The 16,603-nt window shown below is 29.8% G+C and overlaps 1 protein-coding gene across 2 annotated transcripts; it reads left to right on the forward strand.

Annotated features, from left to right (window-relative positions):
* The first annotated feature begins 1,238 nt into the window (after positions 1–1,238).
* Positions 1,239–8,694, forward strand: LOC124833844 (extra-large guanine nucleotide-binding protein 3-like). Of its 2 annotated transcripts, none has more exons than XM_047308406.2 (8): positions 1,239–2,512; positions 2,664–2,801; positions 3,810–3,914; positions 4,024–4,209; positions 5,000–5,183; positions 6,252–6,496; positions 7,600–7,769; positions 7,858–8,694. In XM_047308406.2, exons 1-8 carry the CDS (start codon positions 1,424–1,426, stop codon positions 8,441–8,443), a joined length of 2,703 nt encoding a protein of 900 aa, XP_047164362.1. In that variant the 5' UTR covers positions 1,239–1,423; the 3' UTR covers positions 8,444–8,694. The 2 variants fall into 2 exon arrangements, with proteins under 2 accessions (XP_047164362.1, XP_047164369.1); XM_047308413.2 differs by having other exon boundaries at positions 1,240–2,512; positions 6,255–6,496.
* Positions 8,695–16,603: the final 7,909 nt, after the last annotated feature.

Below are 16,603 nucleotides of genomic sequence, written 5' to 3' on the forward strand. Positions count from 1 at the left end.
TTAATATTTATACGTAAATTTATTGAAACATATACTTGTAATAATAAAAACTAATTATAACTAAATGCTAAATACTAATATTTAAGTAAAAATAAATTAAGTTATAAATATAGTCAATAAAAACAGCTTATGCATCATTTTACAAATTATTTATTCAAAAATCTTCTCTACCATTGTACAATACATTTTTTTTATAATACGTTCTTCTAAAAAAAAATTATTTCTAACAAATTAAAATAATTTCTTTATTTGATAAAATAACTACATAACTTCTCCATTTAAATTTAATTATATATTTTTAAAACGATTCATGCAAATTTTTTACCTTTTGAAAATTATATTTTTTAATAGAAAGTATAAACACATAAACGTATATGTTTCCGCGTGATAAAGGAGTTTTTTGACTTTTAAAATGATTGTCAAAAAAATATATGATTAGATATTCTTTTAATAAAATATCTTCAACAAAACCGCTAAATTTTAGTCAGAAAAGAAAACGTTTGTTCTTCAGTTTGAATTACATTTTATATTTTCATTTATTTTTTTAAATTATTTAGAGAAAGTGTGGAAGTAAATTATCATATGAAAAAACATTGATTAATCTTATCCGTTTTTGTTTAAATTCCTACTTTTAGACATTTAAAATTATTTTAAATTTAACTAAGTTTCTAAATAGTCGTTATGAAATAATAATGTAAAGATTATAGTACAAAAATCTACATGATTAAATTATATGTATACGTAAATATAAAGTCGTTTAAACTATATTTCATAATTATTTATAATAATAAGAATTACTTCCGAAAACCGGCTCTGTAAAAATTTGGCAATGATTGATGTGAGAACCTTTAAATTCATTTATAATTTCGAAAATAAGAAAGACTTTTTATTGACTTAAAAACTCAAGATAAATGTTTTGTTAGAGATTCAAAACAAAGAGAGAGAAAGAAAGAAAACTATGTATTTGTTTTATTTCATTAAAAATAAATTAATTTTAAAAATAATTTGAATTTTTTATTTAAATTAATTATATTAATACTTAGTTTGCTCATATGAATTTAACGTTGAAATAATTTTTATGAGAAGTTTTAAAATTATAAAATTAAAATAATATTTAAGTAGCCAAGATGGAGTTAACTCATGCATATGTCATAAAAATGTATTAAAAAAAATATATATGTAATCAGGATGACGTGAAATATAACGGAATATAGTGAAGAGAGACGGAGTCTGGCGTTAAAGGCCTCCGTTTACTTTCTTTCTGCCAACTGCTGCAGCTGACAACTCAACACTCACAAACTCTTTAGCTTCCTCTGATCCAAAAGACGATGGAACCTTTAGGTTGATTCCTTCGAATTCTCGCACTTTCTTTATAAATTTCCCGCACTTTCTAGCCCTCCAAACGCTCTCCGAAAACCCTAAAATGGCGTCGGAATCCACAGAAGAGGACAAATCCTGGGAGCACGTCCTCCGCCGCATGCTCCCCGCCGGCGCTCCTCTCCCGGACGAGGAGCACCTAGACTACTCTATCGCCGTCGAGTACGAAGGTCCTCCGGTTCCATACGACGTTCCCAAGGTCGATCCACTCGAAATCGGCGCCACCGCTTCCGCCGTTGCCTTACCGATTCGGACGGCTTCAATAGTCTCCGATCACAACGCGTCGGCCTCGATTCCAGTCGCCATGCCGGTGCATCCGCGGTTCTCACGGTTTGGCCGAGTCCGCAACGGCGGTTTCGACCGCGCGCCGCCGCCGCCGCCAAGAAGTCCGGTGGAGAGCCGGAGGTCGTCGTCGGTCTCCAGGTCTCAGTCGCAGTTCGATTCGCGCAGTGGCGAGGTGGTTTATCGATCCGATTATTCCGGCGAGGTTAACGACGAAGATGGACCAAGCTCCGCCTCGGAGGCGTCTGAGCAGCAGTCTCCGCCGAATTCTGCTCCGGTGCCTCGAAGCGGCGCAGGAGCTGGCAAACGTCCGACGACTGTGACGTTCCATACTCCGAGGGACTCCGAGGACGACGACGGAGACGATTTCACGTCGCCGAGGTCGGTTGCGACGGAGCCGGTGGGATCGCCGGTGGGCGCGTCGCCGTCGCGGAATAAGAAGCGGTGGATTTGTAGCAGATGTGGAAATAGTAACAGGTTGAAGGAGAAGGAAGCGTGTTTGGTGTGTGATTCAAGGTACTGCAGTAACTGTGTGCTGAAAGCGATGGGGTCTATGCCCGAGGGAAGAAAATGCGTGAGTTGCATTGGGAAGCCCATTGATGAATCGAAGAGGCCAAGTTTGGGGAAGTGTTCTAGAATGTTGTCGAAAGTGTGTAGTTCTTTGGAGATTAATCAGATTATGAAGGCCGAAAAGGAATGTCCTGCTAATCAGCTTCGGCCAGAGCAGCTTATTGTGAATGGCAGGCAGTTGAGGCAAGAGGAGTTGGCTGAGATTCTGGGCTGCCCCATCCCTCCTCAGAAGTTGAAGCCCGGGAGGTATTGGTATGATAAGGACTCTGGACTTTGGGGCAAGGTGAAAATGGAAAACTATTAACAACTTTAATGCTTCTATATGTTGTGTTTCTGTGTTTCTTTTAGTGTTTGTCCTTGGTTATATGAATAGGCTACTTTTATTGTATTGGTTTATTGTTTTGCTGAACTTGGATATGTTGGATTGATTTCAGGAGGGAGAGAAGCCTGATAAGATAATAAGTTCGAAGCTTAATATTGGAGGCAAGCTTCAGACGGATGCGAGCAATGGAAATACCAGAGTCTACATGAATGGCCGTGAAATAACAAAGATTGAGCTTAGAATGTTAAAGGTAATCAAATCAATAATCAGGTTCCTGCTTTCATCTGGGTTGGATTTGGTTCTGAATGAAATAGTTGAACATGGAAGTTAGTAAATGTACTAGAATCTAGGCTAGAATGCTAGATACCAACTTTTTTAGCTAAGCGTCAATGTTGCCTTGGCTTCAACTAAGGTTGTGCTAAGTACCACGTGGCAACCCTAATTGATTGTTGTAGTGCTTCACAAGTTTATACACATTCGGTTAACTAAGGAAAAACACAAATGAATACGGACCGTGCTATTATCAGTCAACTTATGGCCATTTCTGTTTCTAAAAATTTAGGTGTTTGGATTTTACTTAAATTCTTACCTATTACTATCGATATCAAGAATAAAAGGCATTACATAAATTACTCTATGTGCTAGGTAAAGTATTAGAGATAGTAGATATTAACCCTGGACATACAATAATTGTTTTTCAAAGCATTTCCCTTTAAAATTAATAGAAAATATTTCAAGCATATAAGCTTACCTGATTTTAATGGACCCATAATTTCTACTTGTTGACAATTTACAACTTATGAAACCCTAGGAAATTAATTTGGGTTTTTATGATGGCCCCTTCAATTTTGTTGTTGTTTTGGTTTTCATATATTTGTACCTTAAATGTCTGTTTTCACATATTGTACCTAAAATTTCTGTTTTCTCTAACTTATTTATTTTCCTGCTCTCTTATAGTTTCCTTTGTGTCTCTTTCTTATTCTGCGCATCTTTATATCTTTTGAAAAACCATGCTTGTCATAACAACTTGAGATCTTGTGAAGCCTGTCATGAAAGGGGAGGACTGCAAAGGCCTTTCAGTTGACAGTTCTTCTTTTAAATGCATTTAGGCCATATCACGTGAAATAAATCTTGATCTTGTGAAGCTTGTCTTCAAAGGAGGCTGCAAGAGCCTTTCAGTAGACAGTTCTGCTCCCTCTTTTAAATGAATTTAGACCATCTCATTGATTTATTTGTGATTTGTTGGTTATCATTTCAGTTAGCAAATGTTCAATGTCCACGAGATACCCATTTCTGGGTTTATGAAGATGGATCTTATGAAGAAGAAGGGCAAAATAATATTAAGGGGAACATATGGGGAAAGGTTCTCTCTTATCTGATAATAGCATACACTTCTGTTCAATTTAGGCTTGAAAGTGTTTCTGCTCTTAATTGGTTTTTTATACAATATTAGTTTGGTTTATGGTAGGCAGGCGTCCACTCGTTTCATTTGTTCATTATTCTCATTGCCTGTACCTCCCGCTAATCCTCCTGGGGTCAGAGATAATTCAACTAACTATTCAACAAGATCTGTGCCTGAATATTTGGAGCAAGGTAGAGTTCAGAAACTTTTGTTGTTTGGCATGGAAGGGTCTGGAACAGCCACGCTATTTAAACAGGCATGTTTATTTCCTTTATCTTTCACTTCTTCCATCTCTCTCACCCTCTGTCTCATAGTTGCATGTTTTCACACTTTTTGTGCTTATTAACTTTTAACCTGGCTGGTTTGGATTAAATATCTTTGGCTTTCCCTTTTTGATGGGTAAAGTGACAAGTAATAGTTTATGTTCTTGATTCATTGTGCAATGGAGGCTGATAGACTGACAATAATGTAGTTATAAGTTGACTCTTTTCTTAGGAGTTTAGATATAAACACGTGCTCAACCGCACTCTCACAAATATATGTCGTATAGCAATGTATTTGCTTAAGTGTGGATGATACATGCATGCATATACCATTAGTTTTATGTATTAATGTTCTGTGTGCTTGATGCCCAGATGAATACCCATTTATGCTGAATGCATACGTACTAAGAAATTAGGTGTATATTTAAACAAGTTATATGCATTGTTTATCTGTATGCACAACTTATGGATAATGGAAACGCGACCTTGACTTATTTTTATTGTAGTGATTTCTCATATGCTCATTATGGATGACTTTTTCAGTGTAAACGTGGCAGTAGATAATTTTTCAAAACTTCATCATTTTAGTTTACATGCTTATGACACATTTTGGTTGGAACAGACTTATATGCTTGTTATTGTGATTATAACACTCTTTTTATATCTATTATTTTATCTATTAACCTTGCGTTAACTGTTAATGGTGTGTTATTGGTTGTTTTGTTTTTCACATTTGATCATTTCTAATTATCTGAGATTTCATTTTTCCCATCTGTGGAACAGGCCAAGTTTTTATATGGAAACAAGTTTTCTACAGAAGAATTACAAAACATCAAGCTTATGATTCAAAGCAACATGTACAAGTATCTTAGCATTCTACTTGAAGGACGAGAGCAGTTTGAAGAGGAAGCTCTGGCAGAAAGAGAATCTACTTCATTAGAAGGTGAAGGATCTGGACAAGTACAAGGTATAATTTCACTTTCCTTCCATTTCCTTCCCTCTTTCATTGATTGATGGGACTGTTTCTCTTTAAGTTGAAGTACCACTTGCTTTCTACTATTTTGTGGCTTTTATTATCAATGTCAAGTCAATGAATATTTGTTTTTTCTGTTAGGGGTCATGAAAGAATGATATAGTAGTGAAGCTTTTCACATTTGTTCTGTATATTTAGGCATCCTATCATTTTTTCGGTCTATCATCTTTAGCTATATTTCTTTTTGTTCGATATATGTTTATTATATGATCATACAGTGATGATTAATGGTCTTAAAGTTTCCATGATGTTCGTAACATATGCAGTTGCTCTGTATTTTTCACCCACTTACCTATTTCTTATGCTCACTATATCAATTCGTTTGCCATTCTTTCTTCATGGTTTGTCTTAAATTGTTGTCCAATTGGAAAATTTAACAAAGAACGTGTAGTCCTCTTGGAGTAGAGGACAAAATAATTGCTTTGTGTTTCGCATATTTGGCCTAAAGAGGTAATTTTTTGATAAAAACATTATTTGATTCTGTCGTGATATACAAAATGTTGTCTTCAATTTTGGTCTACTGTGTAAAAAATTCATTATTTGTTATTAAGATGTTAAACTTCATCAAATATAATTTTGTATGACAATATTTAACATTTCCATAGACAATCTAACTATTTATAGCAACTAACTACCACCAAGACTCATTTCACTCCTTGGGTCAATAACGTGGATCAATTGGCACCGTTGGGGGCTCTGTCCAAAACCAATTTTTTGTCAAACCATTTAAGTATGGTCCTCTTCAATGGTTACTTGCTATCTTGGAGAGAGTTCTCTTTCCTTGTCCATTATTTGCAACAACTACAAGACTATACAACTATGTTTTGACTAGTATATTGGATCATCTGTCCTTTTAAGCAACAATTTTCAAGTTTAGATATAGTAATTTTTGATACCACATCATTTTTCCCTTTGTGGATGATAAAATTTGATAATCTTTTTTGTAACGTCTGAGGAAAAAATACAGTTCCGTGAGTGAATCTAATTGTAAATTAAATTTAGCAGAAACAGCAGCTGATGGAAATAAGCCTAGTATTTATTCAATCAATCAAAGATTCAAGCACTTTTCTGACTGGTTACTGGATATTATGGCAACGGGAGATTTGGAGGCCTTCTTCCCTGCTGCAACACGTGAGTATGCTCCTATGGTAGATGAGATCTGGAGAGATCCTGCTGTTCAGGAAACATACAAGAGGAGAGAGGAACTGCATAATCTTCCTGACGTTGCTAAATATTTCTTGGATCGGGTATGACTCTACTATTTCCTTTTTATTATTTTTTCTTCTTGGTAAGTATTTAGTGGTGTTGTTTTGTATATTTCATTGCCACTGAACTAGTAATTATGTTTAGATGGCTATTTATGTTTGTCCTTAAACATTATTTTGCCAATTCCATTCTGAAGTTAGTTCAAAGTAACTGAACATTGTCACTGCTTTCCCAAACTATTGTTTCTCCTTATATATCAATAATCTTTAAAAATATGCAAGAGGTGCAATGTAATATTTTCCGGCTGTAGAAAGAATCCTGGATTAGAAGGGTGTGTCTATCATGTTTTCTGTTCTCTTTTTTGTATTTTCCTCTACATTGTTAAATAATACAATTCCCTTGGTGGATAGGAATTGTTCCCATCATATAATCACAAATATCTGTGGAACATTAAATTGTATAGCGGAAGAGAAATTATGGAAACTATAGCGGCTGTCACATTAATTATTAAAAGCGTATATTATACTATCAAAAGATTGAGAGTGGAGTAACAAATGTTATTAGTTGATATTTTCACTTATTTATGATTTAGGTAAATATTTAATGTCTGTAGTTTTTTATGTATGTCAAGATGTCTATCTAATGAAAAAATATCCACGATTCTCTTAATGCATGAATTGATATCTCTCTCAATGTATATTTAAATACCTTCATAACAATATTGCCGCCATGGAAAACTTACAGCAAGATATTCATTATCCATCATCTTTATAGTTGCTAAAGTTTGATTGGATAGAAGACTGAGAACCGAACCTTCTAAAGAACACTTTTAAAGTACGGTGTAAAATTTAAATTATGGGGCATAACTCCTTCCTGTCCATTGAAATTTGGCTCATATAATAAATATTTGTCTTTCACTTCAGTGTGCTCTGTTATCAAGATGTCTAATCATGAGATCTTGCACACGCAATAGGAATATTATGATGTACATATTCATGTTTTAACTTCTAATTTTATTGGTCTAGATTGTGCTTTTGATTTTTCATATTTTTCTGGCTAATATAAAAAAACAATCTTAAGATATATCGACTTCCATCACGTGCTTCTGTTATCAAGATGTATAATTATGTGTGATCCTGCACAGGCAATAGAAATTTCGAGCAATGAGTATGAACCTTCTGATAAGGATGTATTATATGCCGAAGGAGTCACACAGAGCAATGGTCTGGCTTTCATGGAGTTCTCATTTGATGATAGGAGTCCAATGTCTGAGATATACAGTGAAAACCTGAATTGCCCTCCTCCCTTAACCAAGTAAATCATTCTCCTCAATCTCCTTTTCTCTTATTTTACTGAAGCTTGTGAAAATGTTCTTGACTTGTTAACACCGTTATTGACTCAGATATCAACTGATTCGCATAAATTCGAAGGGACTGCGTGATGGTTGCAAATGGTTGGAAATGTTCGAAGATGTGAGGGCAATCATATTTTGTGTTGCCCTGAGTGACTACGACCAGATGTGGCCTAGTAGCAACGGTCAGCTTCGAAACAAACTGCTGGCAAGCAAAGATCTTTTCGAGAGTCTGGTGAAGCATCCTTGTTTTAAAGATACTCCATTTGTGCTTCTCCTAAATAAATATGATGCCTTTGAAGACAAGATAAACAAAGTTTCTTTATCAACTTGTGAGTGGTTTGGGGACTTTTGCCCCGTGAGACCTCATCACAACAATCACGCGCTAGCGCACCAAGCATACTACTATGTGGCTGTGAAGTTCAAAGAGCTTTATTATTCCCTAACTGGGCAAAAGTTGTTTGTGGGACAAACTCGAGGTCGGGACCGCACGTCAGTGGATGAAGCATTCAAATACATAAGGGAAATCATAAAATGGGACGACGAGAAAGACGATGATGTATATGAAATCAACCCAGAAGAGTCTTCTTTTTACAGTACAGAAATGAGTTCTTCACCCTTCGTCAGACAGGAGTGAATTTATTTGTAGGAGCATTGCATTTGTGAAGGTCAGGGAGTGGAAGTATTTGTTTTGTTTTCGTTTTTTAGGATCTTCCCCAAACAGCTTCAGAATGATTTTTGCCCCTTCATAAATAAGCTTAAGCTAATTTGATTGAGAGGTTGTAAATTCAGAGGTGATTTGTTCTCTGTACAGCTCATGTTGACAATATTCTTCAGCTTAATTTGAAAAATAATAATAATAAATAAATCAGGTATTTTTTTCTTTAACCCTCCATTTTTTAACCACCCATTTATTACCTTGTCCGTAAAGATCCCGAAAAACCTAACTTCTTTTAACTTACAAATATCGCTTGAGTTATTAGGAAAGTAAATGAGTTAAGCGTATTGAATTTATGATTCAACTTTAGCAATTAAACAGTTTTTTTATAACTATCACGATGCCTCCGCAAGCATGAATGACTTGTTATCATTAATTAATGAATAACCTTAGAGCCAACTGAGTTCGATCTAATGAGAATTATTTTAAAAATTATAATCAGGATAGTTTCTTAATATTTTATTGCAAAGGATGAAATGAATAAATATAAATATACCACAAGAAAATTAAAAATTATACAGCTCAATTCTCTTTAAAAAAATTATATTGGTCAAACTTGTCCTAAATTAAATATACGCCTTCTTCATTTTATGAGTAAAGAAAATATTATTATTAGGACAGTAATTAAAAGAAAACAAAAAAGGCCATTGGCATGTTTCATTTCTTATTACACATTCCATTTGAACCATACTCACATAAAACGTGAGATGCTTGTTTTCTAAGTCTTTGGCTTCCATTATGTTTGCATTCTTTTAGGATTTGTTTTATTTATTTTATCACATGTTTGCACTTTATTTTTTTTCTTCTTCAAACTATATTATGTATCACATTTACTCTTCACTACAGATGCATTAATTTGTCCGAAAACACATTGATACTAGAGAATATCTTACAAATATGTAGATGGTAAAAATCACACTAATGTTAAAACATAATAAAATAAAATATTTAAATATATAAACATAATAATATTATTTATTATAAATCACAAGTACAAAATGTCAACATATTTATAATTCTCTTTTAATATGGATTTTTATCTCAAAATCCTGAATATTTGCTTACTAAAATTAATAAAATCGTGTCATCGTTAAACAATTTTCTTTTTTTGGAGAAACAAACTCAAAAAATATAACATTAAATGTTACTAAAAGATATTTTAATACGTTTGATTGGAAAATGTAAAAATATATGGGATGGTTACTCAACTATTTAATTATAAAACTAAAATATAATAATAATTTTCTTTAATAAAATTACTTAACATAATTTAATTCTTATTTTAATAAAAAAAAACAAAATCAATATTTTTTTACTCATTCCTTTCCAATCAAAAATCATTTTTTACACTCATTTTATGTCTTTCTTTTTTTTTTTCCCATTCATTTCCTCAATTTTTTCTTTCTACCAAATGACGACTTATTGTTATCAAAATTTCTAAATTCCAAAATATGGATTATCACCTAAGCATTGCACTTAAATTTTCATCTCATGGCTTAAACAATAATATCGACTCTCTAAGCCTGATCGAAGTGGCTTTTAAGACAATCGTATGATGAATTGAACTCACAATCTTATTACTTGATTGTAAAATATATTAAATGAACACAAAATTAATTGTATATATAACCATAATTGACAATTTAAGTAGATGTTTCAAATTATTCTATTTTTATTTTTTATCTTTAAAAATAAGTTCATTTCATTTAATGTCAAATTTTAATATACAAAATGAATGCAAATTTTATCTTATAAACTAGTTTTGAGTCTTAATATTATAAACATGTTATTTTAATATTTTGAGAGTTTACAAGAACTTAGAAGACTTATGAGTCTTGTTTTTTTTTTCTATACATTTAAATTAATATAGAAATACAAGTTTTTTATTTTAATATATTTTATGTATTTATCATGTTCAAAACTTTTATACTATCTTGATATCCTAAAATATTTTAAAAAAATTCGTCACTGATATGAAATTGAATATCTAATATGAATCTACCTTTCAAAAGACCCATAAGTAACAGTGTTTACAATATTTGTTTACCTATTTTAAAGCATGTATACCTAAGTAGAAATATTTTATGATAAAATAAATTTAAAAATATACGTTTCAAGTCAAAGACTATTAGAGATGTCGGTCGAAACCTAAAATAGATCTCTCTCGTTCAAGCAGGCAAATTTCATATTTTAACTCTCCAAACCTAACTTATACCATTTTGAGATGAAACCTAACTTTCCCCATCATCATGCAACACAATTCAACATTGATTATCAAATTAACAAAGCTAAATTCCCTCTTTGAATACTCAATTCAATAAATACATTATTAATTTATGGATTAAATATGTTTTTATCCTTTAACTTTAAATAAATCTTGAAATTAATCTCTTTTCGAAATTTTGAACTAATTCAGTCTTTCATCTTTAGAATCGCATAAATTTAGTTCTTTTAACCAGATTTTATTAAGTTTATTTAAGGTTTCAAATGTGTTTTTCTATTAATATTGAAAAAAATAATATAACAAATAGTTTAAACAACTCAACAAAAATGCTATCCTAAATACATTTGAAATGTCAAATAAATTTAACAAAATTTAGTTGAAAAAACTTAATTCACACTTTACTAAAATTGAGGATTAAATTAAGTCAAAATTTGAAAGAAGAACTAATTTAAATTTTTACTTAAAATTAAATATTCAAAAGCATATTTAATTCTTAATTTATATATATATATATAGGTTTGTTAACTTATGTAACATCTTAAAATGTATCATATTTTAGTTGATAAAAATATCCTCATATATTATAGATTCTAAATTTTAAAGTTAAAAATATTTGAATAATTTCTGATTTTTTTATTTTTTATTTTAAATTAAAAATAAAAATTATTAAAATATCTATGTGTTTAAAGTATGTGTTTTTTTTATGAATAGAATCTAAGTGTCACTCACTAAACTACTTACTAATTTATTTATTTATTTAAAGAAGAGGGTGGTTCCATTATCGCCGGCAGAAGAGTGATCGTATTTTTCTGACTCCATATTCATACCTAACTCCCATGCTGTACTTTCAATTCCTCATCACTCATATGTATATAAAATAAACACAAGAGAATTCAATATAGTACAATATCCTAGTCAAACCACTACCTTAAATTATTTGCCTTTGCATGTAACATAGGAGAAAAATTAAAGTATTTTTGGTCGTTAGGTATAATGTGAGAATTTAAACTGGTAACCTAGATTTTTGTTTGAGGTCGAAAGTAAATGCTAAATAGTAGAAAGTTGACAATAACATTGTTGTCTCATGTGGCTGCACCGTCTTGCTTGAGGAAATTATTGCCTCTAAGATGTCTCCTCCATGCGAGACTCAATCTGTTTTTATAACTCTGTGTTTGAAGGATAATGATACTTTGACAATATTTTTTTGACAACATTTTAATATTGTCTACGTGTCATTCTGTGATTGGTCTATGTTGGTGTTTATGATTATTTATTGATTGTGGAATAATTTTGGACCAATCACAGAATGACACATAGACAGTGTTAAAATGTTGTCAAAGTATCATTGTCCGTGTTTTAATCAACATTTACAAACTTTACTTTAATGCTTTTCATTTTATAAAATTTTTATTTTATTGAAGTTTTCTTTGAAGTGTTATAATTCTTATGTACGTGAAGTAAAAATTGTAAAATTTAGGCCTAATTCTATTATGATAAAATTTGAATAACTTTCATATTATATTAAGTTGTATAATTTAAATCAGTTTTATCATTGAATTTTTATAATACTTTTCTTTTCATGTCAAGATTGTGAGTGTAAAAATAAAAGAAGTTATTGATACGAAGATCAAAATCTCAATTAAGAAAGATATCTCACTAAAATAATAAGTTTTAATTTAATTTGATATCATACTAAAATAATGAGTTTTAGTTTAATTTAATTTTATGTATCGAATTCATAGATTTATTTTCACTTATATAAAATTGATTAACGGTAAAAAGAATTAAGTGAAACTTATAAGATGTAAATCTTTTATTATGAAAATTTTCAATCAATCATAATCATGTACACAAGTTTTATAAATTTTTTAATAAATTAATTTTAATAGTAACTCAGTCCTACGCAATCATTTTGAAAAATGAAATTTGTATATATAACTTCACAATTTTTACTGCTTAAACTCATAAAATAAAACATTATAAAATTAATAAAACTTTGTGCTAAACAAAATTAAATAATTGTAATAGTAAAATATATCTTAAAAAACTACTAATCCTTTTAATACCAAAATAATGAAATTTTACTATTTTTAAACAGCTGTAACTTCTAAAATATAATTTTCTAGATCTTTATGATATTTATTTTAAAATGACTTTAATAACATTTAAAAAAAATTAAGTACAATTTAATCTTACAAATAATCAATACTTGCATATTACAATTTTATTGAATTTTGGATTTTTAATTTTTAATTGTAGTATGATCTCTAATAAAATTATACTAAGATACTTATGAAATATAGATGATTTGAAATTATTTTGGAATAGTGTTAAATTCTCATCCCAATGCAAAAGTCACGTGCATGAGATTATTAGATTAATTTTTGTAGTCCAAAATAAAGTAACACAAGCCTTCAAAGGGTTGATTTAAATTTAGAATTATAAATAAGGGGTTTGCACGCTTGTTTTTTCAGTTGGTACATTTTAGGAATGTGTATCGGGTTTTAGTAGACAAAAATATCCCTATATATCATGGATTCTAAGTTTTAAGGTCAAGGGTATTTTAATAATTTTCATTCACAAAACTAAAAAAAAAAAAAACTCTTATCATTCCTCTCAATCCTTTCTTTTTCCTCTGTCTCATTCCAATCTTTTCTCTGTCATCCCTACAGTAGCCCTAATTGAAAAAAATCAGAAATACTTCTTACAAAAAATGATTTTATAATGAGTTTTTATTTTATAATTTTTGTCTTATCTAATTTTATCTAATTTTCACAAGCATAATGACATTGGTAATTGGCCTGGAAAAAAAATCAGAAACACTCGTTGTTAAACAATTTCTTACAAAAAATGACTTTATAATGAGTTTTCATTTTATAATTTTTGTCGTATATAATTTTATCTAATTTTCACAAGCATAATGACATCCGAAAGAATTTGTAATTGGCCTGAAAGGTTTTTTTAGAGATGATGATTCAACCTATGCAGATAAAATTAGAGAGGTTAGTGAAGATGGTGAAATTGAAGAGATCTTGAATGAACCTTTGCAAGTGTTTCTGATTTTTTCAATTGGGTTACAGTAGGAATGACAGAGAAAAGGTTGGAGTGAGAGAGATGAAAGAGAAATGATTGAGAGGAATGAGAGAGGTGAGTAAGAGTTTCGGGGGTTCTTTTTTTTTTTAAGTTTTGAGAATGAAAATTATTAAAATATCCTTAACCTTAAAACTTAGAATCCATGATATATAAAGGTATTTTTGTCTACTAAAATCCGGTACACATTGCTAAAATATACCAACTGAAAAACACACAGGCGTACGCGCGTTAGTAAACCCCTGTAAATAAATGTGAGGAAAGTTATAAGAATAAAATGGTGTTTATTGCGTCATGGACTCATTGCACACGCAAAGAGGTCAAAGATTAAGGGTTTTTGGTTTGCAATTGCAGAGTTTGAAGCTGTCAACAATGGAGTTTTATTTCTTTCGTAAAACAGATACCAACGTCTTCTTTCTTTCGACCATTCGATCACCATCACAGACAACTTTTATATATAGAAAAGGTCAAACTAATAATAGTGTTTTGTTTTTAATAAAATCAAACAAAACATAAATTATCCCTTTGTCTTCAATTTGTACGATGAAAAATCAACAATCAAATTAGTTATAAATAAAATGATTAAAAAAAGTATGATTAAAGTTTCATTTAAGATTAATTAAAACATATTTGATGCCCCAACATCACCGTTTCTATTTAACTTGATTTCTGTATATTTTTTCACAAATTGACTCCTATTACCACGCCAACTCATTTCTAATTCCTAGGACTTAGGTTTATATATTATGTCGGACTTGGACGTTCCCTAATATAAAATTATTAATCATGTATATTTTTAATTAACGATTACTAGTACATTTATTATTTATTTCAAACAACATCGAAATCTTCAGTTTTATTTTTGTAATTCTACAGAAGGATTCCAGCTTGCTACGACGGTCGATCTTTTTTGTCTTTTTGTATTTTAAGAATATTTCATTTTTAATTATCTGGCTTAATTTTGAAAATAATTTATTCATTTTTATTTGTCTTCCTGTTGTATAACTATTTTGCTATTATAATAAATATTATTTTACTTTTTAGTTATTGTAAAACAATATTAAAAGACATATAAAAATTAATGGAGAGAGTAATAATGTAGTTTTATTAATCAGAATATTTTAACTAAGAAAACCTTAGAAATTTCCATTACGATTAAAACCATGACTTAAGAAAGTACGTAGCAGGCCGAAAAGAATGGCGTTTATGTGAGAACCATGTTCATGAAAAGGGAGAAGAAAAGAAAATTATTAAAATAATTAAGAAGAACGAAAATCTAGTAAAACCTTTTTATTAAAAACTATATGGTAAGATAAATGATTATTTCACACAATTTTTTTTTCATTTAACATTATTTTTTTTTCAAAGTATAAAAATTCATTCTTTTATTATTATTTTATTTTTATACTGTATGTCAAATAAATATAAATGTGTATGAAAGAAAATTTTTTGTAAGTAAACTTAAAGGTATAAAATGATTTTTTTGTCCTTAATTATATAAAAATTTATTATCAGGGGTATGCGAAAATGAAAATTAATAAAAAAAAAGGTTAACTTCCAAATTACCCAGTGCATTTAACTTATCAACTCTTTTATATTAATTAAATTATAATTTAAACATAATATCAGCAAAACTTGTAGAGGCTTTCAAATTACCAAATGAATTTAAATTATCGACTTTTTTTTTCTATTAGTTTAATTATAATTTAAATACAATATCATCAAAACATGTAGGGCTAATATTTTGAGTCAAGGTAACGAGTTTCTAAAGCCATTTAAAAAGAAAAACACACCAAATTAATTAACTAATTAAAAATAATTTAATTTTGATTATTTCCCATATGAAAATTTAAACGTTATTTATGAATTCAATATTATTCTAAGTTTGCCAAACAACTATCATAAAACTGACATAGAGATGAAGTTCGCGTGTGTTTTTAAATACTTTGTTAGGATGAATTTTTTTTTTCTAAGAAAATAAATTTTAAATTTAACAAAATTCTACAAAATTCGTTGAGTTGAAATATAAATATGACAAAATACTATTATTATTATTATTATTATTATTATTATTATTATAATACTGTATCTATACTTTCAACTTTCAAAAGTCAACTTATGTATCTTTATGCAAATGTTGTTGTAGTAATAATAAAGAATATTCCTTTATTCTCAAATCTATTTAAATTCGATCATTCTTTTTTAAATTCATCTTAAGAAAACAGTTCCTAAATCTATTATATCCAAATTAAGACATTTTATCCTCAATTCAATATTATAAATTATAAATTATTAATTACGAAGAATCACATCATACAAAAATTAATAAAATAATCTTCACATGTTTTACTATTTTGAATTCAAGTAAAACAGGTTAATTAATTAAATTAAATGAAAAATATTATTAGATTATGAAAGCCCATGATTGAAGGTGATTGAAGGCTGACACCTTCAATGAAGATATCTTCAATATCATTAAACAATTGTAGTTTTATGGAATATTCTTCTTCCTCTGATATTACAAAGTATAAATATTACAGTTTTTTATACATTAAAATCTTAGCGAAATGCCCACACTGACATTTCTTTTAAAATTCGTCTATTTTAAGATACTAAAATCAGTATAAAGAAAAAATTTTAGTCAGCATTCAACATATTTCTCTCATTTAAAGAATCAATTTCCTTAATTACATTATCTAAGGAGCATAATTAATTTTGATACATTTTCAGAGTCAACAAATTAAAACAATAATAATTGTTAGAAC

This window comes from Vigna umbellata, chromosome 4 (assembly GCF_029865625.1).
Source record: "Vigna umbellata cultivar VRB3 chromosome 4, Vumbellata_1.0, whole genome shotgun sequence".
NCBI classification, from domain to species: Eukaryota; Viridiplantae; Streptophyta; class Magnoliopsida; order Fabales; family Fabaceae; genus Vigna; species Vigna umbellata.

Bases quoted from the DNA above. Each gene is read 5' to 3' on its own strand.
- LOC124833844 (XM_047308406.2), top strand. From the start codon at position 1,424: ATGGCGTCGGAATCCACAGAAGAGGACAAATCCTGGGAGCACGTCCTC. The intron at 2,513-2,663 runs GTGAAAATGGAA...GATTGATTTCAG, and splicing joins ACTCTGGACTTTGGGGCAAG to GAGGGAGAGAAGCCTGATAA. The intron at 5,184-6,251 runs GTATAATTTCAC...AATTAAATTTAG, and splicing joins AGGATCTGGACAAGTACAAG to CAGAAACAGCAGCTGATGGA.